The sequence below is a fragment of the Panthera onca genome, chromosome D3 (assembly GCF_046562875.1).
Source record: "Panthera onca isolate mPanOnc1 chromosome D3, mPanOnc1 haplotype 2, whole genome shotgun sequence".
Lineage (NCBI taxonomy): Eukaryota > Metazoa > Chordata > Mammalia > Carnivora > Felidae > Panthera > Panthera onca.
Window position 1 is genome coordinate 5,077,702 of NC_138350.1, and position 26,246 is coordinate 5,103,947.

At 49.5% G+C, this 26,246-nt stretch overlaps 2 protein-coding genes across 6 annotated transcripts; one reads left to right on the top strand and one right to left on the bottom strand.

The window, feature by feature from the left end:
• The first annotated feature begins 36 nt into the window (after positions 1-36).
• Positions 37-23,293, top strand: EIF2B1 (eukaryotic translation initiation factor 2B subunit alpha). Of its 5 annotated transcripts, none has more exons than XM_081790633.1 (10): positions 37-183; positions 1,219-1,320; positions 3,073-3,209; positions 3,311-3,427; positions 5,106-5,222; positions 5,982-6,046; positions 7,256-7,331; positions 8,611-8,736; positions 9,496-9,706; positions 23,021-23,293. In XM_081790633.1, exons 1-9 carry the CDS (start codon positions 171-173, stop codon positions 9,658-9,660), a joined length of 918 nt encoding a protein of 305 aa, XP_081646759.1. In that variant the 5' UTR covers positions 37-170; the 3' UTR covers positions 9,661-9,706; positions 23,021-23,293. The 5 variants fall into 5 exon arrangements, with proteins under 5 accessions (XP_081646759.1, XP_081646758.1, XP_081646755.1 ...); XM_081790632.1 differs by lacking the exon at positions 23,021-23,293 and adding an exon at positions 15,555-15,794; XM_081790629.1 differs by lacking the exon at positions 23,021-23,293 and adding an exon at positions 10,010-10,531.
• DDX55 (DEAD-box helicase 55) lies at positions 10,630-24,697 on the bottom strand. The gene is made up of 14 exons (XM_060612096.3): positions 24,526-24,697; positions 21,747-21,797; positions 21,566-21,652; positions 20,641-20,732; positions 20,499-20,561; positions 18,119-18,268; positions 17,400-17,589; positions 15,719-15,801; positions 14,858-14,989; positions 14,010-14,102; positions 13,269-13,383; positions 12,665-12,833; positions 11,563-11,855; positions 10,630-11,370 (listed from the first exon to the last, which is right to left on the bottom strand). Exons 1-14 carry the CDS (start codon positions 24,631-24,633, stop codon positions 11,194-11,196), a joined length of 1,803 nt encoding a protein of 600 aa, XP_060468079.3. The 5' UTR covers positions 24,634-24,697; the 3' UTR covers positions 10,630-11,193.
• Positions 24,698-26,246: the final 1,549 nt, after the last annotated feature.

Below are 26,246 nucleotides of genomic sequence, written 5' to 3' on the forward strand. Positions count from 1 at the left end.
CCAGGCCTCGCGCCGTACCCACGGCCCCGCCCCCAAAGCGCCGGAAGTGGAGTGTGGAGCCGGGCAGCGCGCTGACCGTGTCTGCGGCTGCGAGCCACACCGGTCGGGGGACGCTTCCCGGCAGCGCGGGCGGCCCCGGTCCCTTCGGGCTCCGCGGTCCGGAGGGCACCATGGACGACAAGGGTAAGTCGGGCCGGGCAGGGCCGGGGCCTGCTGGGCTTAAAGCGGAGCCACGCAGGGGTCCCTCCACCTCGCACGCCCAGGCTGCGCTCTGCGAGAAGTCCCTTTCCAAGCTTAGGCTGCTCGTCTGGATGCGCTGCTTCTAGTGGCAACTAAATCACTCTCGCGGCCCCTGTATCCAGGGGCTGGGTCCCCAGGGTATCCCAGGCCTTCCTCTCCCAACAGTTTCCAGTGCCCTCCTCCGAAAAGGGGACACTTGGGCCAGAGGTGCAGGTCTCGACCCCAGTCTTGATTTCTTCATATGTAAAATATAAGATTTCCTGCTTTATTGGATCTAGTACTGGATTTTTTTTTAATGTTTATTTTCTTGAGAGAGAGACAGAGCGTGAGCAGGGGAAGGGCAGAGAGAGAGGGACACACAGAATCCGAAGCAGGCTCCGGGCTCTGAGCTGTCAGCACAGAGCCGGGTGCAGGGCTGGAACTCAACAGTGAGATCATGACCGGAGCGGAAGTCCCACGCTTCACCCACTGAGCCACCAGGCGCCCCTGGAATTTTTTTGAAAGGCATATTTGATGTGCAGGTCTAGTGGTTATCAAGGTGTTTTACTAAGTGAGGTACAAGAGGAAACTAACATGTATGATACTTATCATTTAAGAAAATAAGGGGGGGATGGACCTCTACATATACATGTATATATGTAAGCAGGTGAACAGGCTTGAATTAGCATAGACTGTCTGGAGAGGTTGACTCTGGGATTCTCCCACGATGTGGAGTCCAGGTTAAGAGGGAGGATGACCTTCCACTATCATTTGGTGGTGCTTCAATTTTATGCCGTTATGAACGGATAGCTTTCTCAAAACGAGAAAGAGAGCTTGTAAATACTAAAGTGTATTCCCATCAACATTTATAATGCCCCTGAAGCCAAACATCCTGAAAAGAAAGTCTTTTTAAAATTAGTTTGCTTCTAAGTGAAAACCTCTCTGCTCTTACATCCTGCTAAATGAGTTTGATGAATTGCTTTTTTTGTCCCTTCCCAGAGCTAATTGAATATTTTAAGTCCCAGATGAAGGAAGATCCTGACATGGCCTCAGCAGTAGCCGCCATCCGGACTTTGCTGGAATTCTTGAAGAGAGATAAAGGTGAAGAGGGTCGGATTCGAACACTTTGGGTGTTGGGAAAGTCTTGTAATGACTGTTAGAAGGGTAGAAAGTGAAAATGTGTGTGGCCTTCATAAGGTGCTGCAGCTCCAAGCCCAGCTTCTCCTTCATTTCAGTCTTCATTTTGTTTTAACATTTATTTATTTTGAGAGAGAGAGAGAAGGAGAGTGGGGGAGGGGGCGGGGGGGAGGGGCAGAGAGAGAGGGAGACACAGAATCTGAAGCAAGTTCCAGGCTCCCGGCTGTGCACAGAGCCCGATGCGGGGCTCAAACTCATGAGGCTTGAGATCATGACCTGAGCCAGAGTCGGACACTTAACTGACTGAGCCACCCAGGCTCCCCTCAGTCTTCCTTTTAACCTGGAGAGAGCCCTCCAGTCATCATTAAATGGGTCCCCTTTCAGAAGTGAGATGAACTTTGAATCAAGAGTGACCATGTTTTTTTTGTTTGGTTTTTTTTTTTAATTTTTTTTTTTTTCAACGTTTTTTATTTATTTTTGGGACAGAGAGAGACAGAGCATGAACGGGGGAGGGGCAGAGAGAGAGGGAGACACAGAATCGGAAACAGGCTCCAGGCTCCGAGCCATCAGCCCAGAGCCTGACGCGGGGCTCGAACTCACGGACCGTGAGATCGTGACCTGGCTGAAGTCGGACGCTTAACCGACTGCGCCACCCAGGCGCCCCAAGAGTGACCATGTTTTTTGTTTGTTTGTTTCTAATATAGTTATTTATTTTGAAAGGGGGTGGGGGCCGAGGGAGGAGAGAAAAGCCCAAGCAGATGCTACACCACCAGCGTGGAGCCCAGTGCGGGTCTTGAACCCATGAACTCTGAGATCATGACATAAGCTGAAATTAGACGCTTCACTGAACCACCCAGGCTCTCCAAGAGTGACCATGTTGTAACAAGTCAACCATGAAGCTTAAATTATAGCAATAGCTCAGCTTTATAAGTGTTTATTGAGTTTCTGTCATGTGCCAGAATTTGTGCAGTTGCTACAAAGAATGCTACAGAATAAATTTTAGTATGAGTGTCACTCATTGTGATCACCTAATTCAGGCATCCTACATGTAAGTTTCTTGGTATAACATGATATCTTGTATAAGCAAAGTAACAACAATAAAGTGCCTTCTTCCATGTGAAGGGCTGGCCTAGAGACGTGTGTCTAAGATGACCTCTGGAGTCTTCCCATTGTACCTGCAGTAACACGCAAACACCTAAGCCCTGCCTGAACCGCCTCGCACACCTCATCTGCCACTTCTGCTTACGTTCCTTCCAGGCCATCCCTCACTAGACTGTGCTTCAGCCCTGGCGGCCTCTCTCTGTCCTGTCAAGTTTGTCCCCATCTCAGGGTCTTTGTGGTTAGAGTCTGCACCTGTAACCTTTCCTGCTGGCTCTTTATGTGGCTGGATCTTTTCTTACTCAGGTCTCAGTTTCAGTGGCCTCCATTCCAGGGGCCATCCCTCTTAGCTCTTTCCAAAGTAGCCCCACCTTTCTCATCATTCTGCTTTTCTCTGTCCTTGTTGGGTCTGTAACTTGTGTGTTTCTTTACCGTCTGCCTCTTCCACTAGAGAGGGAGTCCCATCAGAGCAGGGACCCTGTCCGTCTGCTCACCGATGTGTTTCTAGCATACGGGATGCGTTCGGGAAACACTGGTTGAATAAGTGAATGAATCACAGACACACCAAGGGGCTGTGATACTTAAACGAACATCGCCTTCCTCGTGTGATCAATCCAGGGGAGACCATCCAGGGCCTGAGAGCAAACCTCACCAGTGCCATAGAAACCCTGTGTGGTGTGGACTCCTCTGTGGCCGTGTCCTCAGGCGGGGAGCTCTTCCTACGCTTTATTAGCCTCACCTCCTTGGAATACTCGGTAAGCAGTGCCCTCCTTGGGTTACCTTTCTCCTTCTTTGTTTGGCTGCAAATACTCTCCTGGATCTTGCCCTTCCCCTCATTCTGCTCCTTTTTTCCCAGGATTACTCTAAATGTAAAAAGATCATGATTGAGCGGGGAGAACTTTTTCTCAGGAGAATATCCCTATCGAGAAGTAAAATTGCAGATCTGTGCCATACTTTCATCAAAGATGGGGCGGTGAGTAGATTTCCGTGGTGTGTGGTAATTGGGAGCAAGGATCTTGGAGTTAGACTCCTGGGGTAACATCCCTCCGTGCCACTTACTTGCTGTCTCACCTTGGACAAGTTACTTAACCTCTCTGTGCTGCAGTTTTCTCATGTTAAATAAAGGTAGTAACAGCACCTACCTCAGCAGGCTGTTGTGGGAGGAGGTACTGAGATGATCGAAGGACTCTGTACTATGCCTGGCACACAGCAAGCACTACACAAATGTGTAAATGTGGTTACAGAGGCCATCCTGTTAAACAGGTGGAGAAAAACCCTGGGAGAGCACGGATGATTCTTTGATTTTAATAGGATGTCTCGCCAAAGAAGCATTTTCATTACTGGATGTGTACTAAATCAAAATTCAGTCCACACATAACAGCTCTTGGCACTGGGTCATCCTGATGTGAAGGTGAAGGTGAAGGTTAGCACTAGCTTGCGATAATGTCCTTGAGTTCGTTTCCAGTGCTGTTTCAGAGACACAGAGCTGCCAAGTATAGGTTGAGCGAGGACAGGAGCTGCAGGTTAAGCCAGTCCCCGGCAAAGGGGCAGTAAAACTTTGATGACGTCTCTCCCACGGCGTCCCTCTTCTGCCAGCCAAGCCTCCACGGACCATAAAATCATTTACTTGCATTTTGACTCTGAAATCTTGTCCTCGGTTTTATTATCCCCTTCCCAACCTTTGAAGTGTGTTATTCAGTAAACGATGTAATAGCAGCGAGTAGAGCTTGTACAAACGCCGGTTGCAAACAAAGCCGCTTTTGCTCGAGTGGAGGCAAGATTACGACTGCCTCTCGCTGAGGCCTTCTCCTCCCGCCAGACTGCCCCCCGCGCTCAGTATTCGGCAGGTTTCGTTTGCTCTGGTGTGTTGGAATGTGTGATACCCACCTGCATCCGTGCTGATTTAGACTAAATTCAGAGCAGAGCTGCCCACATTTCACTTTGCGGATGAACCACCTGGAGATGTTACTCAATGCAGATTCTGATTCAGTAGGTCTTGGGGGGCTGAGAAGCTCTATTTCTTACAGGCTCTCAGGAGGCCCAGAAAAGAGCTACGGTGCTATATCCTTCCCTTTCGCATATACGGAACCGTGTAGTCTGTTGCCTAGAACACAGGTTAAGCGAGCGTCTGTACATTGTATCCGGTCCACAAATGGGTTGTGTTTACCCCAAGTAGTATCTGTAAACTAAAAAAAATTAGCCAACGCTTAAGTCTTGGATTTTCAAGAAAAATCGATGATCTGGCAACAGGAGGCCCGTTGTGACCCCGTTGGAGCTTGGTCTCTCCTCTTTGCCGCTGGCCCCACCCGAGCATGTCTTCATGCGACCTGCCTGGTGCCTGCGGGCCTGAGTGTGCAAACCGAGCCTTAGAAATGGGAAAACCGGCCCAAAGGAACCTAACAGAACCTTCAGATAGAAAGACTTGTGTCTTGTGAGCCACACCACACGGAGGCTCCACCCTCCCGCACTTGCTGTGGCAAGAGAGGGCCCACGATACATGTGCCATCAAAGATCTCCTCTCCACCTACAGTTGACTTGTGGGAAAGGGTACAGGGAAGCCTCAGGGTGCCTGGAACGTGTATTAGAGGGGCAGAGAGCGTGGGTGATCACTGCAAAGCTTGCCCTTTTGACAGAGCTTTCTCGGTCCACAGCGAATATTAACTCACGCCTACTCCAGAGTGGTCCTGAGAGTTTTGGAGGCAGCAGTGGCGGCTAAGAAGCGTTTCAAGGTGTACATTACAGAGTCACAGCCTGATTTATCAGGGCAAGTATCGTTCCATTTGGTTATGTGCCGAGCAGTCTTTTTTCTTTTTCTTTTTTTTTTTTTTAGTGTTTATTTATTTTGGGGGAGAGAGAGAGAAAATCCCAAGCAGGCTCCACACCGTGAGCACAAAGCCCGACAGAGGGCTCGAACTCATGAACTGTGAGATCGTGACCTGAGCCGAAGTCAAGAGTTGGATGTTTAACAACTGAGCCACCGATGGGCCCCTAGCAGTCACTTTAAAGAGCAAACTGAGGATTCACACCCGTGTAGGAAGACCCAGAACACGCCCCCCCGCCGTATGCCAGTTAGTCAGCATTGCCTTCGCCTGTGCCTGTTCCTTGTCCCTGAGGGAAAATCCTGTGAAATTGCAGTCGGCCATGGTACGGGATCCAGGGTTTTTATTTAGTAGTCAGATCAAAGGAACAGCAACCAAATACGTCTGCGGAAAGATTTGTATCAAGGAGTAGATGATTCACATCTCTCTCCAGAAGATAATTAGAGGAAAAACTTAGTCCTTTTTTTCTGCATTTGTATCTCCTACTCAGAGTCCCCAAGAATGTAGTTTTCGTAAAACATACTTTCTTCTAAAGAACCCAAATTCTTGTTTCCTTAGTCCAGAATCTTGGGATGTGCCCCTTAATCCGTGAATATGAGCGGCGTTTCAAGTCAATGTGATGTGTTGTCCAAATTAAGTGATTCATCATACGCACTATGGGACTTTCTTGGACTCTCTAATGTTCTCAAAATGTCATTTTCCAGTAAGAAAATGGCCAAAGCTCTCTGCCACCTCAACGTCCCTGTCACTGTGGTCCTAGATGCTGCTGTTGGGTAAGTTCCTGTCTTCCTGACCACAGTTACTTTTCCTCACCCACCCTCGGGGTTGGCTTGGAGCAGGGTTTCCTGATTGAAGGTTTGCGTCCCATTCATAAAACTGCATTGGGCAATGTGCTGCTTCTGAATTGATGGCTGCATGAGACCAGCAAGTTCATGATAAAGTCTTGATAGTACATGCAGAAGACAGAGCTGTAGAAAGTTGTGGAGAGTGGGAGTCGCTTATGTAGTCTTAGGGTGCACTTTAAGAACAAGGTGCAAAGGTTGGGTTAAGGCCAGCACACGTAATCAGTGCTCCCTCTTCAGCAGGTGTAGGCTGTCCTCAGTGGCCCTCGGGGCTTCTTTGACTTACCCGTGCAACTTCACTTTTAAAACTAAGGACACATTCTGAGCACTGACAGGGTACCTCACAAAAGAAAACAGGACTGATAATCTCTTGGAAAGAAAACACATAAGGCAGATGGTTAAGGCAATTAAGAATGCGTTCAAAGTAAGCATTTTGAAGAACTGTACATAATTGTTCATTGTCAAAGATAAACTGACCTTCACCCTACCTGAAAGGGTTTTTTTTATAAATTTTTTTTTTCATTTAAAAAACATTTTTTTTTAACGTTTCTTTCTTTTTGAGAGAGAGAGAGAGAACGCAAGCAGGGGAGGGGCAGAGAGAGAGAGGGAGACCCAGAATCGGAAGCAGGCTCCAGGCTCTGCGCTGTCCCCGACGTGGGGCTCGAACTCCCGAGCCGTGAGATCATGACCTGAGCTGAAGACTGAGGCTTAACCGAGCGAGCCACCCAGGCGCCCCAGAAAGATTCTTGAATTACATAACCTTTTCTTCCAATTTCAGACCACCACAGATTTTAAAATTGTTGTTCTGTTCGTATTGAATTAGATCAGAAAATCGAGTGGCGCACACATAGTGAGAATCAGTCCTGGGTCAGTTACCGCCCCCATACGTGTATGTGCGCTGGGTGGCAGCGTGCGGTGCACGTTTTACCGTGGGGGGTGTGATCACGGCGGGTTTCCACGCCCCATGGTGGCAGAACTAGTAAGAGTGCCAAGGGTGTGTCTCGGGCGAGGTGCTCTTCTGAAGAAAGTTGTTAGGAGAGGGGCTTAGTGCGCTGAAAACGGAATATTAATGTCGGTAGGTGATGATGCTAACAGCAGCCAAGAAAATAGAGCAATTTTTTTTTTTTTTCATTTCTTCAGCTACATCATGGAGAAAGCGGATCTTGTCATAGTTGGCGCTGAAGGGGTTGTTGAAAACGGGGGCATCATTAACAAGGTGAGAACATCGCTTCTCCACGATTCCTTGCTCCGGGCTTGGAGAGGTCGCCAACCTACCTGCTGGCGGCATCGGGTGTTACGGTTCCCTCATCCAATCCTGTTTAGCCTGCAGACTTGACCATTGCATCAGACGGTTTCCCTGTCCCCCGGGGCCACTGGAGCGGCCAGAGTTTGGTCACCTGTCTTTGATCTTTGTAAACCATGAGAATGCAGTTCATCTTTTCTCAGAACATGTTTTAATTGGAATTGGGTTTGGCTGCTTGTTTTCTAATTGGGCATATTGGACATCGGTGTAGCGTGGTGGTAACATTTCTCTATCCGTTGCTTAACATGGAAGGATTTCATAATTTGTTCCACGCGCTGTGTGGTGAAACATATGGGACATAAAGGTTTCACGCGTACGGCTTGGAGGCGTGGCCTCACTTGGCGTGATGTTTTCCAAGCGTCTGTATTGTAGCGGGTGTCAGCGCTTCGTCCTCCTTCACGGCTGCGTAACGTCCCGTCGGTGCGCAGACCACGTTTGCTTATCCACCTGTTCACGTCCACTTGAGTTGTCTCTACGTTTCAGCTCTTGGGAATAATGTCACTACGAACGCGGGTGCACAATCATCCGTTTGAGTTCCTGTTTTCAGTTCCCTCCGGTACATACCTACGATGGAATTTCCGGGTCATACGGTAATTCTACGTTCAGCTTCTCGAGGACCCACCAGACTCTTCACGGCAGCCGCGCCATTTCGCCTTCTCCTCCGCAACGTGCAAGGATTCCAGCTTCTCTCCGTCCTTGCCAACACTTGTGTTTTGTTTTTTTATTCTAGCCGCCCCAGTGGGCGTGAAGTAGCATCTCATGGTGGTTTTGACTTGTGTTTGCCTAAGGACTGAAGACCTTGAGCATCTTTGGGGTGTGCGTCTGACTCTTTGTGCATCTTTGGAGACATGTCTATGTTGTCGTCTTTTTCTTTCTTTTAACACTTATTTTTGAGAGAGAGCGTGCATGAGTCGGGGAGGGGGATAGAGAGAGGGGGACAGAGGATCTGAGGCAGGCTCTGCACTGACAGCAGAGAGCCGTACACGGAGCTCGAACCCACAAAGCACGAGATCGTGACCTGCGCCAAAGTCGGACACTCGGCCGACGGAGCCACTCACGGGCCCCTATGCTGTCATCTTTGTTTAAAAGATCTTTAATTCCAAAGCCAGAATTACATGCATTATGTAATATATCACACACCTCCAAATGTGCCATAAGATCTCATCCTTCTACGTTTTCTCTGACTCTCCAGATTGGAACCAACCAGATGGCCGTGTGCGCCAAAGCACAGAACAAGCCTTTTTATGTGGTTGCAGAAAGTTTCAAGTTTGTACGGCTCTTCCCGCTAAACCAGCAAGATGTCCCAGATAAGTTTAAGGCAAGAGGTTGTTGTTGTTGTTGTTGTTGTTGTTGTTGTTGTTGTTGTTTTTACCTATTTGAAGGGGTATCTGAGTCTAAGCTGAAACCTTTGGGGAAAAAGCACTGTAAGAGTGTTTCCGTAAGCTACTGTCCTCCCGTCACATTCTCCAACACCTCGGATGCAAAGATCAGTTGTTGGTTGAACTCAGAGTCAGAGAGATCCGTTTGTCCCCAGAATTTCTGTCTCTCGGTCTCTCTGACACACGTGTGAAGGGGCTGTAAGGAGGCAGGGAGAGCGGATGGTTGAGTCCAGGCTCGGCTCCCGTCTCCACCACTTACAACCATGTGACCTGGGGCACATGCTCTCGTTTTCCGCCCTGAACTTCAGTTACCTGTGAAACGAGGTGCAAGTGCCATCTGGCAGCGTTACGACAGTTGGGAGGTGACCCAGGAGAAAAGCTCAGCACGTGCTGGGCACAAAGTAAGGTCTGTGTAAACGGTGTGAATTGTTATCGCGAGAGGTTTCGAGAAATGAAGCCAGCACCCCCAGTGAGGGCAGACGCGGTTTGGGTTTTCGTTAGATGAGGCTGGTGGCCAGTAGGCCGCCCCCTCTGGCTCACCCCTGCAACTCCGCCCTCCTCACCAGGGCGCTGCGCAGCCGGCTTCTCGCGTTTTCGGGGCGCTCCTTCAGGCGGTAGCGCACCGGCTGCTCGGCCACGCCCACGCCGGTTCTGAGCCCCTCGTGGGGGAGACCGACGCACGCTTTCTCTCTCCTCAGTATAAGGCAGATACCCTGAAGTCTCTGCAGACCGAACAGGATCTCAAAGAGGAGCACCCGTGGGTGGACTACACGCCTCCTTCCTTGATAACACTGCTCTTTACAGACCTGGGGGTGTTGACACCCTCAGCGGTCAGCGACGAGCTCATCAAGTTGTATCTGTGACCGCTGGACCCTTCCCTGCTGGCGCAGCTGAGGCACTTGGGGCGGGGTGAGTAGCCTCTTGACCCCTTGGTGAGTCGGGCAGAAACTACGTTTTTAAGATTTTATGTGTAAGTAATCTCTACACCCAACGTGGGGCTCGAACTCACAACTCCAAGACCAGGAGTGGTGTGCCCCACCAACTGAGCCTGCCAGGCACCCCTAAAACGGAATTTTTTTTTTTTTTTTTTTTGGTGAAGACTTACAGACTAAAGACCTAAAACTTCAAGAATTGTTTATTCATTTCAGCCCCATCTAAAATGTGTTCATAGTTCCCGTAAAACCCAACCTGAATTGCGCTCGTGGTTTCCAGGCACCTTCCAGAAATACAAATTAGATTACTGGCTACTTATCCAGTGAAAGACCTGCCCAAGCCCACCTCCCTTCTTCCCTGCACTCCAGACTGATTTGCTATAAGCATCAAAGAGATGCAGGCCTTCCTGTGCAGCCAGGCCACCCTTCAGGAACTAACAGCTGCCCGGGACACACATGACGTACGGCGCCTCGTGAGAAAGGCTAGAAACCGTGTTCAGTTCCCATCAGGCTTCCAGCGGTGAACACGAGCCAGGGACTGCCATCCCCTCGTCGGTCTGGGGGCAGACAGAATGGAAACCAGCAAGAGAACCCGAGGAAGGCAGAAACGGCATTTAGCAGGAGCATCCTATATGGCTCATTACGTATGAAGACCTTCCAGAACGTTTAGAAGCTGAAATTCTGCATCTGTGAAAGATGTGAATCTCCTTTAGATGTTGTTTGTGCCTGAACAGCTTTTTAAAATTGTACTTGGGGACAAATCGAGCATCTTTTCAAATAAATTCTATGAAGGGTTTTGAGACGGTGTTGCATCAGTACTGAGAGCTACCCGAGGCCCAAAGGTCCTGGCCATCTCGGTGAGGCCTCTGCAGCTTCAGTCACACACCCAAGACAGTCAGATGGAAGGAAATAATTTATTCAACACGAGGCATATTTTTTTCCCAGATTAGGATTTGCTTCTTTAGTTTTTCAGATACTCCCCCATAAAACAGCGGTGAGGGACTATTCTTTGAAATTAACCCCAGCAACATCAGCAACCCCATGCCGGTGTTTTGTACAACCCCTGAAAGAGATAATGAAAGTCCAGGGGAAAGGACACCCAGGAAGCTCAGATGCCCGAAAACACTAAGGAACCTTAAAAAGCCAAAAATCAAGTCTACCTCAGTATCTTTGTTAGAAAGTTAAGTATAAAATAGCCACAGAAAAATGAGCTTTAATTTATAGGCGACCCATCAAAATAAATATTGACATCTGTTATTTACACTCCGACAGTTACGCTCTTCCGTTACACTTAAAGGCCGGTGTGGTTTTAATACAACATCCACCAGTGTAAAACCCCCCGCCCCCCAAGTCTGAACAGCTTTCTTGGATGTGAAGTTCCGACACGTAGCGAAAGCAGATGTGAGCCGTGCCGGGCCCACTGGCCGCATTCCCTGCACTCTCCCACGCTCCCCAAAGCCGGGGTCAGCAGTCAGGTTCCCAGGCGGGGATCCCCACGTCTGCTGTGGTGACTGTTCTCTTGCCGCTCGCCAACAACCCCTTCTCAAACTCTTCTTCAGTAATCTTGCCTTTCTTAAACTTTCTCAAGAGCCTCGTGTCATTAAGAAGTTCCTCCATGTCCTCGTCTTCGATATCAGAACCCTAAGGATAGAGACCAACAAACCACCAAATTCCTCAGCAACGTGTTCCCACCAGCAACAACACACTCTCACCCAACTCACAACAGGACAGAAGGATAGGGGAGCCGCACACAATTCCTACTAAAGGACATTATTTTGATAAAATTCATTCAGAATTCTCAGCTGGGTGTTTGAGACAGAAAACACACCGTACCTCTTCCCTCTTCCTTTTTTCATTCATTTTCTTCTTCTTCTCCTTTTTGGCCTTCTGCTTTGACCAAGCTTTATTTTTTATGAATTTTTTTCTCCCTTCATTTTCTCTTTTCTCTTTTCTCTGTTGCTCTAGTAGCTTCTGCCTTTGCTTCTCTCTGATTTTATCTTTGAATGGAATGGTGTCTGTATTAACATCTGCAGGCACAAAATCTGGAAACTGCTTTCCTCTCAGTTCTGGCATCTTGGGCATCCTCAGCAGGGCAAACCCTCGAGCAAGACTAGCAAAATCAAGATCTAATTAAACCAAAATATCAGAGTTAGCACACCCAAAATAGGATTGATTATAAGCACCAACCCAAGGAAGATGCCTAACAATGCAACTGGTTTAGTTTTTTTGGGTTCTTTTTAATGTTTTTATTTATTTTTGAGAGACAGAGGCAGAGCACAAGCAGGGGAGGGGCAGAGAGAGGGAGACACAGAATCTGAAGCAGGTTCCAGGCTCTGAGCTGTTAGCACGGAGCCCAACATGGGGCTTGAACTCGTGCACCACAAGATCATGACCTGAGCTGAAGTCAAACGCTTAACCAACTGAGCCACCCAGGCACTCCCAATGTAACTGCTTTCTATCCAAATGATCTAAGGGGTCCATTTTAATTAGGATTAAAGTTACAGTTTTAGCGGAAAGGAATATTCAGCAGCCAGTTTATTCTGTCTAGCAAACCCTAGGAAGACTTCCTTTTGTTTCTTTTTAACTTTTTTCAATGTTTATTTTTGAGAGACAGAGCACGAGTGGGGGAGGGGCAGAGATAGAGGGAACACAGAATCTGAAGCAGGCTCCAGGCTCTGAGCTGTTAGCACAGAGCCCAACGCCGGGCTCAAACTCAAAAACTGCAAGATCGTGACCTGAGCCAAAGTCGGATGTTTAACCGACGGAGCCACCCAGGCGCCCCAGAAAACTTCCTTTTAAATGTTCAGAAAATATTAACCCTGTATATGCCTGAAGGTTTGTGTAAAACAAAGCAATTTCACATTTGTAATACTTGTGAGACCATCACATTTGTAATAATGCTGAAGGAGACACAATTAAGTGCAGTCCAACTTACCCTTTAATCTGAAGATGAGGCCGCATTCGTGCTTGGCATATGCCTGGACGTAGGACACAAAGGCTTTCATGCCCTTTTCAAACACGGCTCTGTCAGCCAGGGCCATGGACTTGAGCTTTGGAAGGAGGTCTCCTGTGTTTTTCTGGAGTTGCATCTCCTGCAGGGGGCACTGCACACAGACAACATGCTCACCTCCTCTGGCTGGGATCCCCTCACCCCCATCAGAGCCAGTGCCAATAAAGCCAGAGGCAAAACAATTCATGGTAATCTTTAATCAGAGGCCTAGAAGCCCAAATTCGCAAGTGTTTTATTCGGTCTGAAATTTTGTAAAGAAAATTTTAAAATCGATTTTACATAACAATCCTGATTTCTGGTGGAAAGCATCCAACACTAGGTCTGTGTTCAGCTGGAGCCGAGCAGTGTGTGCCATCCTAACGGAGGGTGGTGCCGCCCCACAGCCTTTAAGCCAGCCAGGTCCCTGCACTCACGTCACCAGGCTTGCCACCCCTAAGCTAAGTTCCAGACCACGTGCCCAAAAACAAGTTTACTAGGCATCCATCCCGTCACTGTCACTGGGCATTGTATATGGAAAAAGACCACTTACTTTTTGGTTAATTTCAAGGAAACTGACGTATGACTCTTCCATGGGAAGGAGGAACACGAGCGCACTGCCACTGTGGCCGATGCGGGCTGTGCGGCCACAGCGATGCACAAAGGCACTGTGAACACAGGGTGGGAACGTGATCACCAAGTGAGAACGGCAGGGTGCAGGCACAGGGCCGCCAGACCCCACGGCTCAGTCCCAACCCTACCCCTCGCCAGTGTCAGAAATACCAGAGCTGGCAGTTAAACAGACTGCAAACCAGACAGGATTCTGTAAGGATCCTGTAAGGACAGGATTTCTGTGAACTAGAAAACTGTTGCACTTACGCCCAGCTGATGATAAAGTCCTAGTAGAAAATTGGGAGGCAAAAGTAGAGAAGAGAACAGAGGCCTTATGTAAGCCCTCCACCAAGAAGTAACAACTATTATGGCTCAGGAGTTCTGTTCACCCGCATTTTTCTATGTTTGGGAGAAAAACTGAAACTTTCACATGCAGTGTTAAGTATTATTTTCCTTTAAACATTCTATCATGTCCATTCATGCAAGAACTTTAAAAAGTATGTGAAAATAACCTGAAATGCTGCATAATATGGCATCACTATTTGACATGCCAGTGACGGTTCACCTGTTCGCCCGTTTTTGCTATTTAAAGCAACATTCTGATGAACATCATTATGTGTATCTTCCTCGGGATTCGTGGGGCCCGATTCCCCAGAGAGGGTAACATTCTGTCACACTGTACCTTGCGCTGCTGGGAGGGTCGTACTGCAAAACCCAGTTTACTTCAGGAATATCTATTCCTCGGGCCATGACATCTGTGCACACTAAAATCCCACTAGAAAATGAGAAAACACTGTTCTGAGTAAGGAGATCACCATCAGTCTGTACTGGCCTTGATGATGACAGGGACAGTAACACACAGGTTCCCGAATCTCTCACAGAAGCATTTGGTAACAACATTTTGACTTTTTCTTCCTCCTAAGAATATCTAGGAATTCACAAATTCCCAACCAAAACGGGAGGGAGGGAGGAGACAGTGAAAGGATTTTTGATTAGCATACTTTTATTTGAAAAGAAAAACCTGCTGAGTGTAATCCTGAAGTGCAACAGTCCGTTCTCTCTCTCTCTGCCTAGAAGAGTACTGTTAACAACACAACCGGGAAAAAAAACAAAAACCAGCCAGGAGGCTCAATGGTTAAGAAAAGCAGCAAAATGTTACTTATACACTCAGAGTCAATTACGGTCACCAAGAGATGCGAGTGTCCCCCATGCAGTCACCCAAGGACAACCCACGAGGCTTCAGTGAATAGCTCCCATCCGCTCTCCACCCGCCCAAGTTATGAAAACCCCACGGCCGGGTGCCGGGCCATACACCGGGGAATCCAGGAGGGCACACAACACTCAGGTCCCTGTTCTTACAGAGCTTAAGACACCTCACGGGCAAGCTCGTGATACCTAAGGAGGTCAGTGCAGCACAGCATGACGGGTCAGGACGAGGACAGGGGCCCTGGGCTACACAGGGCAGAAGAGAGGATCCCAGGCCAAGAGAACAGCCCCAGCCGAGGGTCACCTCCGCGGCAGCTAACCCACCTTTGCAATTTGCGGAACTCCATGAAGATCTTGTTACGCTTATGTTTCATCTTCCCGTGAATGCACATGATCTTCACACCCTTCACCAGGGATTCCAGGGCCTTTCCATAGTATTCCACACAGGCGCAGGTGCTGCGGGAGGGGAGACCGGGCTCAGCGTCGTCGACCACCCGGGGCCGGGAGGGAGGCAGCAAGCACCAGACGCGGCGGCGATGACCCAATCCCTTTTGGGAGAATGGCTACCAGCATCATCCACATTGAGCTCTAAATCCGAAACCCTCTGGAGTTCTGACACCGAAACAAACCCCACCGTGGCAGACCCTGAGCTGGCCGCTCCAACACCAGTCCCAGCAGCCACCTCCTCCCTCCCCGCCCTCTAACGAGGCTGGGACAGCTGCACACTCAGTTCCCCTGCCTCTCGAGCGGCTGCCGAGGGGCCCACCTTCGGCCCATAAAATGAAAGCCCGAGTCAGCTAGGGAGGAGGGGATTCTAAGAAAGCTTGGATGTGAAGGATACCCTTCCACCTTCCTCTGCCTTTCCTCCTCTATCCGCTTTCAGGGCACGCAGGACAGCGGACAGGACAGTGACGGACAGACAGAACAAAAGGCCAGGACAGTTGCAGAAACACTGACCTCGACACTCCAGAGATCTAACCCAGTGTCGGGACCTGCCTAACCTCTGGACTTCTTTCTACAGGAGAAAAATAATGCCTCCTGTTCGAGCCACAAAAGTTGGGTTTTCAGCTATTTGCGGCCAAAAACATTCCTGAGAGAATTCCAAACCTTAGAGCTACATGTACCTAAATATTCTGGATGTGACTGAGCCCCAGATTCTCCCACCACAGCATCCAGAAGGATTACCTGAAGAAAATCAGGTGCTTTTCCTGCTTATGGTTTCGAAGAAAATGTACCAGCTGGTTAAATTTCTCATCTGCCTTACATACCTGCAAAATAAGAAGGAAAACCAATAAAATAAAAACAAATTTATTGACAATAATAACCTCCATAGCTATTTCCAGTTTCAGCCTTAAATGTTAAGGATAAGGACTCTTGATTTCCTCCATGAATAGAACACACTTCTATCAGTATATTAATCAGCCTATCGAGCTCAGAATAGATATCAGTATGCGCTGCTGACACATATAAGTCACAAGGTCGTGTAACTGAGAGACACAGTCATCAAACGCAATCATCCCCAGGGGCACCTGGCTGGCTCAGTGGGTACAGCATGCGACTCTTGATCTCAGGGTTGTGAGTTGAAGCCCCACGTTGGGTGTAGGGATTACTTACAAAAATCTTTTAATGCAGTTGTCCCCAAATCCCAGCATACAGACAGGGATCACACCAGCTATAAGACCATCTCCAGAGAAGATTTTTTTTTTTTTAAGTAAGCTCTACGCCCAACAATGTGGCTTTAACTCATAACCCCGAGATCAAGAGCTGCACGCTCTACCGACTGAGCCAGCCAGGTACCCCTTTAGGGTACAGTGTTTTTTTAGTGTTTACTTATTTTGAGAGAGACAGACAGACACGGTGAGTGTGAGTGGGGGAGGGGCAGAAAGACAGGAAGAAAGAGAATCCCGAGCAGGTTCTGTGCTTTCAGTGCGTTGCCCGCCGCAAGGACCCCGTGCGATCATGACCTGAGCCAAAATCAAGAGTCAGACGCTTAACTGACTGAGCCACTCAAGTGCCCTCAGGGTAGATTTTTGTTAGTGCAGATTCTTGGGCACAGCATACAGATTCAGTGGGTCTAGGACTGGACGTAAGAATCCCTATTATTTAAGAGCCCCCAAGAGATTCTGATATATCCCCGCGTTCAGAAATCACGGCTCTAAGATGAACACAGGTTTCCAGAAGGAATGTACAAAACTGGAAAGACCACCATGGAGACAGACTCCAGTCTCTCTTAACATAATCGAGCGCTCCATGCAGGCCCCTAAATTAGAGACATTTAAACCCATCTGTACGCATCCCCCCTATTTTTATGAAAACCAAATCCTCAGTTTGGCGTTTCTCCTCACACACTCAGGTACCTCGACATGCAGCCACGGAAGTGAACACGAGCTGGCAGAATGCGGCGCCAGCCACAGTGGGTGCCCAAAGCTACCGTTTATTGATAGTTACTTGTACTGAGCACTGGCCGAATAACCTTCATCTGTACTGATAATAAATTCATCCTCGCCACAACCTGTGACGTGGGTAGCGCTGTAGCCTCCCTGGTACGGTAAGTGCATCTAGTCTCGTGCGTGAGGGCAAAGCCAAGATGTGCAACTGGCCGGCCTTGCCCTGGCACCCATCCTGACCACACGCCACAGAACCTACGGACCACGCCCTCTGCCTGGGAAAGGCCGGCCTCCTGACTTGACCAGCCCGGCCCAGAAACGCCAGCAGTGAGGATCACCCCCCCACCTGGTGAGCCTGCCTGATTTCAACCCCACCTTCCGGGCAGTTGCCCTAGAGGCAGTGCCACGAAGTACCTTAGACCCCAGGCAGCATTAGGACTGAACTGCAGGAATCAGTAAGGAGAACGCCCAGTGCGCACCATGTAGTAGTTCTTCAGGCGGGAAGGAGTTTTCTGGGTGCTGCTGGCCGCCACGCCCTTCTCCTTCACCGAGATCCGCACGGGGTTCCGGAGCCCCGCTCTCACCAGGCTCTCCACCTCCTGTGTCTGAGTGGCGGAGAAAAGGCCTGTTCTCCTCTGCTTTGGCAAAAACTCCAGGATGGTATTTATGCTAAAAAAGAGGGCTCAAACTTAACCCCTCATTTATCAGCATAATCAACAACACCACTTGATAACACTAAACATATTTTAAGACAGGAAGAGAAAGCATTACAGTGTTCACAGTAGACATTACCAGGGGATGAGACTATACCCTCATTTTTTTCAAGTTTTCTCCAATACGAACACATAATTATACTATCAAGTGGAGCAGTTAAAAGGAGAGAACAAGACAAAACTTTTGAGACTAAAAACCATTAAATCGTACATCTGAAATAGGTGAATTGTATAACAGATGAATCATATCCCAAAAATGCTGTTTAAAACACACGCATGAACTTTCAAAGAAATCACGAAGGAAAATGCATCTTAAGTAGAACTGGAATTTCAGCTGTGTGGCAGACTCTGAAGGATCAAACCACCTAATAATCTGAAATTCAGAGGAGGCCGATAAAGGCAGTCACAGGGTGGTAAAGGAATTCCAATTTGCTCTCCTTTTCGCCCAGTATCGCCCGAAGCCAACGAAGCCCACAGTCCGGTACCTTGCCTCAAACCCCATGTCCAGAAGTCTGTCTGCCTCATCCAACACCAGGACGTCGAGGGACCTCACACAGCTGGCCAAATCCAAGCCCTCTGCCTTCCTCCGGAACATGTCCTCCAAACGGCCTGGAGTGGCCACAATGATGTTCCCACTTTGAAAACACAGTAATGTTTACCACACTCTCTGGATCTTGGGAATATCTGTGATCCCAAATCCCAAGCGTTATATACCCCCCCTCAGAAGTCGTGGAAGTTCCAGGGAAGGGAGGTGAGGCCCTGAGAGGGAGGACAGGGCTCAGAGCAGCAAAGCTTGGGGCCGTGAGGGAGGCAGTGAGGGAGGCAGATCAGGTTCAGAGCCAAAACCCAGGGCGGGGTCAGCAGAGGCCAGCCCATTGGCCACATCGGGCCTGTACCTGTTTTTGTGACGCCTCGCTGGCACACAGCATGCCTATCCCTTCACGTATTGTCTCTGGTGGCTTTCACGCTACAAGAGTGGAGCTGAATACTTGTGACAAACCCCGTGGTCCACAAACCTAAAATATTTACCCTCTGTTCCTTTACATAAAAGGTCTGCTGACCCTTTACCTAAAACAAGTTATTCAACCACTTTCAGCCTCAGCTAACTCATCTATAAAATGAGAATGTTAACAGAATTAGAATTTTATGTAAAGATCACAACCTCAGACGAAAGGCCAAATGCAGCCCCAACCTTTCTGACCTGCAAGAAGTCTTTTTGGTTTTTTGTGTGTGTGTTTTTTTAAGATTTTATTTTTAAGTAATATCCACACCCAACATGGGAATTCGAACCCACAACCCTAAGATCAAGAGTTGCAGGCTCCACCAACTAAGCCAGCCAGGCACCCAAAGAAGTTTGTTGTTGTTTTTAATGTGAATCACATGCCATTGGTTAACAAAGTCTGGAGCCAACATGTAAGAATCTGGAATTCCACATTGTGTTTTTTTAATTCAAAATCTGGTAATACTGAGCCCAGATTCCTGCAAGGCAACTATCAGCTAGCGATGAGCACTCAAGCGTGTACTGGGCAGTTCCTACCAGTCCCCACCCCAACCCTTTCACACGCTGATATTATCCTCTGACCCCAGCAGGAACTTGACTTTGTGACCCCTACTGAAAACCATCTCGTGGTATAGCTCGACAGAAGCAGTTCCTCGTCATTAAGATTCTCGAACAAATTGGCCACAAAACCTACCACTGCTCATTATAAACCTTATTCATGGTGGGACTGAAAAAAATTCAAAGGGCTGATGGCCACCACGTACTCAAACATTCATCTGTTCATTAAACACCTGTGTGTGCTCAGCACTGTGCTAGGCTCTAAAGATGCAATGCTGACCTCCAGAGCCTGGCTGGGGACTCGGGGAGCCTGGCCCATGCAGTGGCCTAGAAGAAAGCCGGGTCTGTGCAGCAGCAAGCGCATGGGAAGGCGGTGGCAGTGGAGAATGGTGGCCTCGCAAGCCCCTTACAAACATTAGAATCCTGCCTAAGGGCCAGAAGCCATTAAAGAGTTTTCAGTGAGTCACATGATCAGACAGGCATTCTGAAAAGGCCACTTCGGTTGCTCTGTGGAGAGTGGATTATAAGAAGGCAAGAGTAGAAACACAGAGCAGAAACGCACTGCAAGAGCCCAGGAGACAAGGTGGTTTAGATCAGAGCGGGAGATGTGGCGAGCGAGAAAAGCAAAGGGTTAGAGATGTGTGCTCTGGAGAGAAAATGCAAAGGATCCGGTGATGGTTACTGGGTGGGGAGGTGATGGAGGGGACAGTGAGGCAGGAAGGCCAACTCCCAGACCTTCGGAGAAGCGTGGGGGGGGGGGGGGGGGGGGGGGACAGATGACCGTGGGAGAAGCGCAAGGGGGACAGGTGACCATGGGAGAAGCGCAGGGGGGACAGGTGACCGGGAAACTCCAGGTGAGGTGCAGGTTTGGGGATAAAAAGCACCCATTTTAGACACGTTTGCAACAGCTGGGAGATGCCCAGGAGACGCCAGGCAGAGAAGAGGCTGCAGGTCTGAGCTCAGGGCAAGGTCAGTGACCACCAAGGGTGGGATGACACCACTTAGAGAGCCCACAGTGAGAACAAGGGCCCGACGTCCCATAGAGCCGGCCTGGGGAGAGTAGGGGCCATACCCTGACCTCGCTTCTCCTCTGCAGGGGTAAGACTCACTGAAAGGGAAAGGCTCATCCGGGCCTTATGGGAAGGAGCCAGCAGGCAAAATGGGAGGTTGGCCCGAAGAATGAAACTTTTGGGGGAGAGGGAGCTGCTGACGGAAGTGCTCCCAGTTAGGCCCAGACCATGCATGGCTTCCTCTTGGGTTCAATGCCAAAAACAAGCAAGAAAAGGAGCAGAAGCAAGCAAACTTACCCTTGCTCCTTAAACTTTTCAACATCTTCTCCAGGATTCCTGCCTCCGATCCAGAGAATCTGGCTAAAACAAGAAACAGGTCTTTGAGCAGGTCAGGCAAAATAACCGCCCATGGCGGACAGGGACGCTGCATCCAACTTACCTGAACTGTGGGAAGGGCTTCGTGAAATGCGCTAGGACCTCGTCTATCTGAATAGCCAGCTCTCGTGTCGGTGTGATGATTAAGGCTCCCACCTGCCCAGGTGGGGGGAAAGGACACAATCAGCAGTGCCCAGGGTCACACAGCTGAACACACACGCCAGGACCCTCCACTTCACAGAGCAGGGTCCCCAGAGGAACAGCATTTCCCGGGCTTCTTCAGCATCCGGTCAATTACTGCTCTGAATTACAGTCAGTTCGCAACATTCACAGCACGGACTTAGCAAACACTGAGACGCTGCTCCTGGGGGAAAGGCACGGTTATATGGTCGTGTTTTGTCAATCAGTACATAAGCTGGTTGTATGCGTGTTTCTGTTTAAAGACACCTCAAATAAGATATAGTTGGTTTACCAACACTGAATTCACAGCCAGCAGCACCGGAACTCGTGCCTGAAGGAAGCTGCTCTAACACAGGTGCTTTCTCCAGAAGGGCCATCCCAGCCTTCTTGTGCCCAGGAACACTCGACAGTGCTTTGGCGCCATGCCTGAGGCCGTCTTAAACATTCAAATCACCAGCAAAAATGCAAAAATCACAGCAGTAAATAGACTGGGAGAAAGACATCTCTGGATAGTCTGAGAGCTGAAACAAGGCGGCGGAGCGTTGCCCCGCTCAGACTCAGCTGGGAACCTGCACATCACGTGATGCAGATTTTTTGCTGCTCTGCACAAATTCACGAATGAGCAAGAAAACAGTGAAGTACTGATTTGGGCAGCCACAAATAAATCTTAACAGGCAGGCAAATTCACAAATCCAGAATCTGCAAATAAAGAAGACGGATCTCCTTTCTCTTCAACCTTCTGGCCAGCTTCTCGCAACCGTGAACTCTACGATGACCGAGTGAAAAACCAGCCACATGGCTATCCTCACCTGATGCTTTTTTAACTTCTCTTCCCTTCTCAGAAGAATCTCCAGGATGGGAATGACAAAAGCGAGTGTTTTGCCACTACCCGTGACCTGCCAAAGAGGGAGGAAGTTTGGTTGGCTTTTCCTCACGGTTCATGCTGGAGGGAAAACGGGAGGGCGGGCTGCATTTGCACGAGGTACTTACCGCCTCTGCAGCGACATCTTTATTTTTCATGAACAGAGGGATGGTTGCAGACTGGAGAGAGAGATGCAAAGCACCGGTTAGAGAATGCCAGCCTCCACGGAGGTGGCCAAAAGCCCTAGGAACCCAGCAGGTGGCCGGCGTCACACTGGACCCCACCACGATGCAGGCTCTCAGCAGAGTCCCCACAGGCACCCCAGCGGGGCTGGCTCAGAGGCAACACAGCAGCGGCGTCTACACAGACAGCGTGGAGGGGACACCAAGCGGAGCTGGGATTCGGGAGTCCTGGATTCTAGCCCTGCCTCACCTCCTTTCCTCTCTGGACCAGGAAGGGTTTGAAGACACTGAGTTTCAGGGTCCCTTCCAGCTCTCAGGTCAAAAAACCAACAACGGTTCAAATCAACCCTCTCACGTGAAACACCACAGAGAACCTCTAGGTTTTGTGAGAAACCTCGTCCTGTGGTTTCAGCAACCAGTGGCCAAACCCAAAGCCCTCAGCTTTGAGGTCATCCCCTCCGGGACTCCACTCCTGGTCCCCAGGGCCTGCGCTTACCCATCACAGCACACGCAGGACTTTTCTAGTGACCTCTGTGAAAGGGGTTCTCGACCCGGATGATTCCCATGCCCTCGGGGAACATTTGGCAATACCTGGAGACATTTCTGGTTGTCAAAACCCAGAGACAGGAGGGCGCACTACTGGCATCTAGTGGGCAGAGGCCAGGGAGGCTGTTAAACAGCCGACAAGGCCCACGACGGTTCCCCACAACAAAGAATTAGCCAGTCTAAATATCAGTGGTGCCGAGACTGAGAAACTGCTCTAGACTACTGACGTCCAGAAGAAACATGATGCGACCCACATACACGGTTTCTAATTTCCTGGTAGGCACAAAACGAAAACGAAATACGTAAAATGAATTTTACTAATATATTTTATGTAACCCAATAGATCCAAACTAGTGTCACTTCAACATGTAATGAATATTTTACCTTTTTTTAAATTTATCTTGAGAGGGAGAGAGAGCACGAGCGAGGGAGGGGCAGAAAGACAGAGCGGGGGAGAAAGAATCCCAAGCAGGCTCCACACCTAGCACAGAGCCAGACCTGGGGCTCAATCCCCCAACCCTGGGATCATGACCTGAGCAGATATCAAGAGTCAGACACTTAACCGAGTGAGGCACCCAGGCACCCCCGTAATGAGTATTTCAAAAATTAATTAATGAGATATGTGCCATTCGTTTTTCATGCCAAGTCTTCAAAATCCGTTGTACTTTTTACAGCTGGAGCACCTCTCAGTTTCGAGTGTTCAACAGCCACATGCGTCTACTGACTAGCACAGACCCTGATCATCACCACTGATGGCAGAGACGGAGTCTACATTCCCAAGGCTGGGTGCACAGCACTCCCAAGCTTTATCTCCAGCTTTCCTGACATTGTTCCCAAGGATCTTATGGACAGCTCGACTCAGTATTTCAAAACAAAACTCGTCAATTTCCTTCGGAACCGGGCTTCCTCTCCCAACCCTCCTCATCTCAATAAACGGTACCACCATCCACCGAGTACTGAAGACAAAACCCTCAGACACCTTCTAGATTCCTGTCTTTTGTCATCCCTACATCTGGTCCAACAAACCCAAAGCTATCTCAAATTTCACTTCTCGACATCCACGGCTTCCTCTCTACTCCAAGCCACCATCCTCTCTCACGTGACACTGGCCCCCTGGCCTCTTTGCTCTCTGGTCCACTCCCTGCACAGCAGTCACCTCCCTTCCCTTCCTACCTAGCTTCCCATTAGGATGGCTTCCTATGCACTTAAACATAATACAGACTCTTCCAAGACCCTGCACAACGTAGACCCTGCTTTGCTCGTCTCTTGCAGCACTTCCGATGCCCCAGCCAAATGCCTTCTTTCTGTACCTCCCAGGCCAAGTCTAGCCCCAGGGCATTTGCATCTCTTGCCGCCCCCAATCACCCCACAGCCAGCTCCTTCTCAATTATTCAGGTATCTGCTCAGTGACACCTTCAGAGAGGCCCTCTCTCACACTCCACCTTTCCTCCTATCCTGTACTTTATTGTCACTGTTACATCAGTGTGTTTTTGTCCCTTAGTAACACTTTCCACCAACTCAAATGCCTTTATTCTTCTACTCCTTTCTCCCTCCCCTGCGTAAGAAAATAAGGCCCATGACTGGAGAACAACACAGCAAAATCCCCAGAGCCTAGAAAAGTACCTGATACATAGTAGTAAGTCCTCAATAAATCCTTCTTTGAGTAAATAAATAAATTGGGCCAGGACCCTTCACTTAGTCCACAAAATAACAACGGCAGGTAGTATTTACTGAGCTCCCATAATGTGCCCGACACCGTCCTGTGTTAAGTCCCACAACGACCGTATGAGACAGGTAATTACTTGCCTCGTTTTACAGAGAAGGAAAAAAGCACAAAAGCATAGAGAGGTTAGGTCACCTGCCCCGGATCTCACAGCTAGAGGGGGCGGGGCCGGGATGCAGCAGGCACTTGGGCCCCGGCACTCGAAGGACGGAGGAGGGTAGGGCCCTGGCACAGGTGCGCTGCCGCCCCTGCCTGCCAGGGTCATTAACCAGCTCGGCAGCCCCCGAGTGTGGACCGCCTGTCGCCCCAAGGGCGACGGGTCCAAGACGCGAGACCTAAAGCTCACACCCACCGGCCGCGTCCGACTACCGGGGGGCCTGGCCCGCTCAGAGCCTCCCTTTCCCCGTCTGCCCCCGGCACACGGAGGACCCTTCTCCGCCCGGCAGCACCGGGTACCTGCACCGGCGTCATGTACGGGAAGCCCAGCTCCCGCAGAGCACCCAGCACCCGCGGGTGCAGCCGCATCGGCAGCGACTCCCAGGAGCCCTCCGTCACGTGCTCCATAGCGCGCGCCCGGCCGCCGCCGCCGCCGCTGCCGCCGGGATGCCGCCTGGGCGCCGCCAGCGAGCACTTCCGCTTCCGGAAGCCCTCGGGACGGCCGGGAACCGAACTCCGGCAGCAAAGTTCCGGAGGGTGGGGAAAGAGCCCTCGCGGCCGGAGGCTGGAAAGCTGACCGCCGGAGAGTGGAAGCGGGACCAGGTCCCGAGTTGTACTGTCCGTCCCGCGCAGCCACCTGGGCTCGGGCGCCTTCCCACCGCGAGCAGGCGTTTCTGCGGCGGCTTTTCGGCGGGAGGGATTCTGCTCCGGTTCGCTCACTTTCTGCGCCCGTCGGAGGCCGGTGGCAGCGCCACACCGCGTCCTGGCCAAAGGACAAGTGGGTCTGGAGGGACTGGACGGAAATGCACCCCAGCCCCGGAGACCCAGGTTAAAAGGTATGCAAGATAGATAGGGTTGATGGTGGGGACCCGATGCCTGATATAATAAACGTTGGTTTACTTCCGAGACAGTGAAAGCCCCAAAGGAGAACATTATCTTCCCATTCCCGGGTTCACCATTGGCTGCGGCCACTCACTCGTCCACGCACACATTCATTTGGCAAGCTTTTACCAACCACCTGTTACATGCTGGGCCCTGTCAACACATAGCTGTCCCTGCTCCGTGCATGGCTTGCTCCCTTACATCCAGCAGGTCTTCACAGATGTCATCTCAGTGATGCCTCTCTTTCCTAATCACTAAAACCGCTCGCCCCGCTTTATTTTTCCTCCATGGCACTTGCCTTTAATACGCCAATTTACATATGAGGTTCGTCTCCTCCGCTGAAAGGTAAACCCCACGACAGTGGGAATTTTTCTTTATTTAACCAGTGGCTACAAATGATAGCGCAAAGCAGTCACTCAAATATTTTGGGGATGGATAAATGGGAATATGCAGTACTCCTACAGACTCCAGTTATCTCAAACTAAATGAAGTGAAAGATAAAAAAGCTAGAGGCAACGTCTCCACTGAAATAGGATCACATCACAAACAAAATACCTTTGACAACTGTTTTATAAAACAGGATTTCCAGGGGCACCTGGGTGGCTTAGTTGGTTAAAGCGTCCAACTTTGACTCAGGTCATGATTTAACAGTTCGCGAGTTCGAGCCCCCGGTCGGACTCTCTGCTGTCAGCACAGAGCCTGCTTCAGATCCTCTGTCTCCCTCTCTTTCAAAAATAAACATTAAAGTAATAATAATAATAATAATATAATAAATACATAAAATGGGACTTCCACAGTTCTGAAAACCAACCCTGAGGAAAAGGGCATTCTTGCATTTGCATTTGGGGCTCCACTTACTAATTTTCAGATCCTTAGATGCTTTCCAAACCTGTTTCCGTATTTCCAAAATGAGGATTAGGATAACACCAAAAGTAAGGGCTGTTTTGAGAATAGATGAGATAGACCACATACAGGGCTTAGCAGAGTGCCAGTGTTCAACAAATGGTAGTTTCTTTTGTTATTTAGCAGGCCCTTAGTGTAATAGAGGAAGAGGAACAGTTTCTAAAAGCAGTGATCTAGTTTTTGATTCCACCAATGAGGGCCTTGCACAAATCACTTAATCCTTCCTAAATTTATTT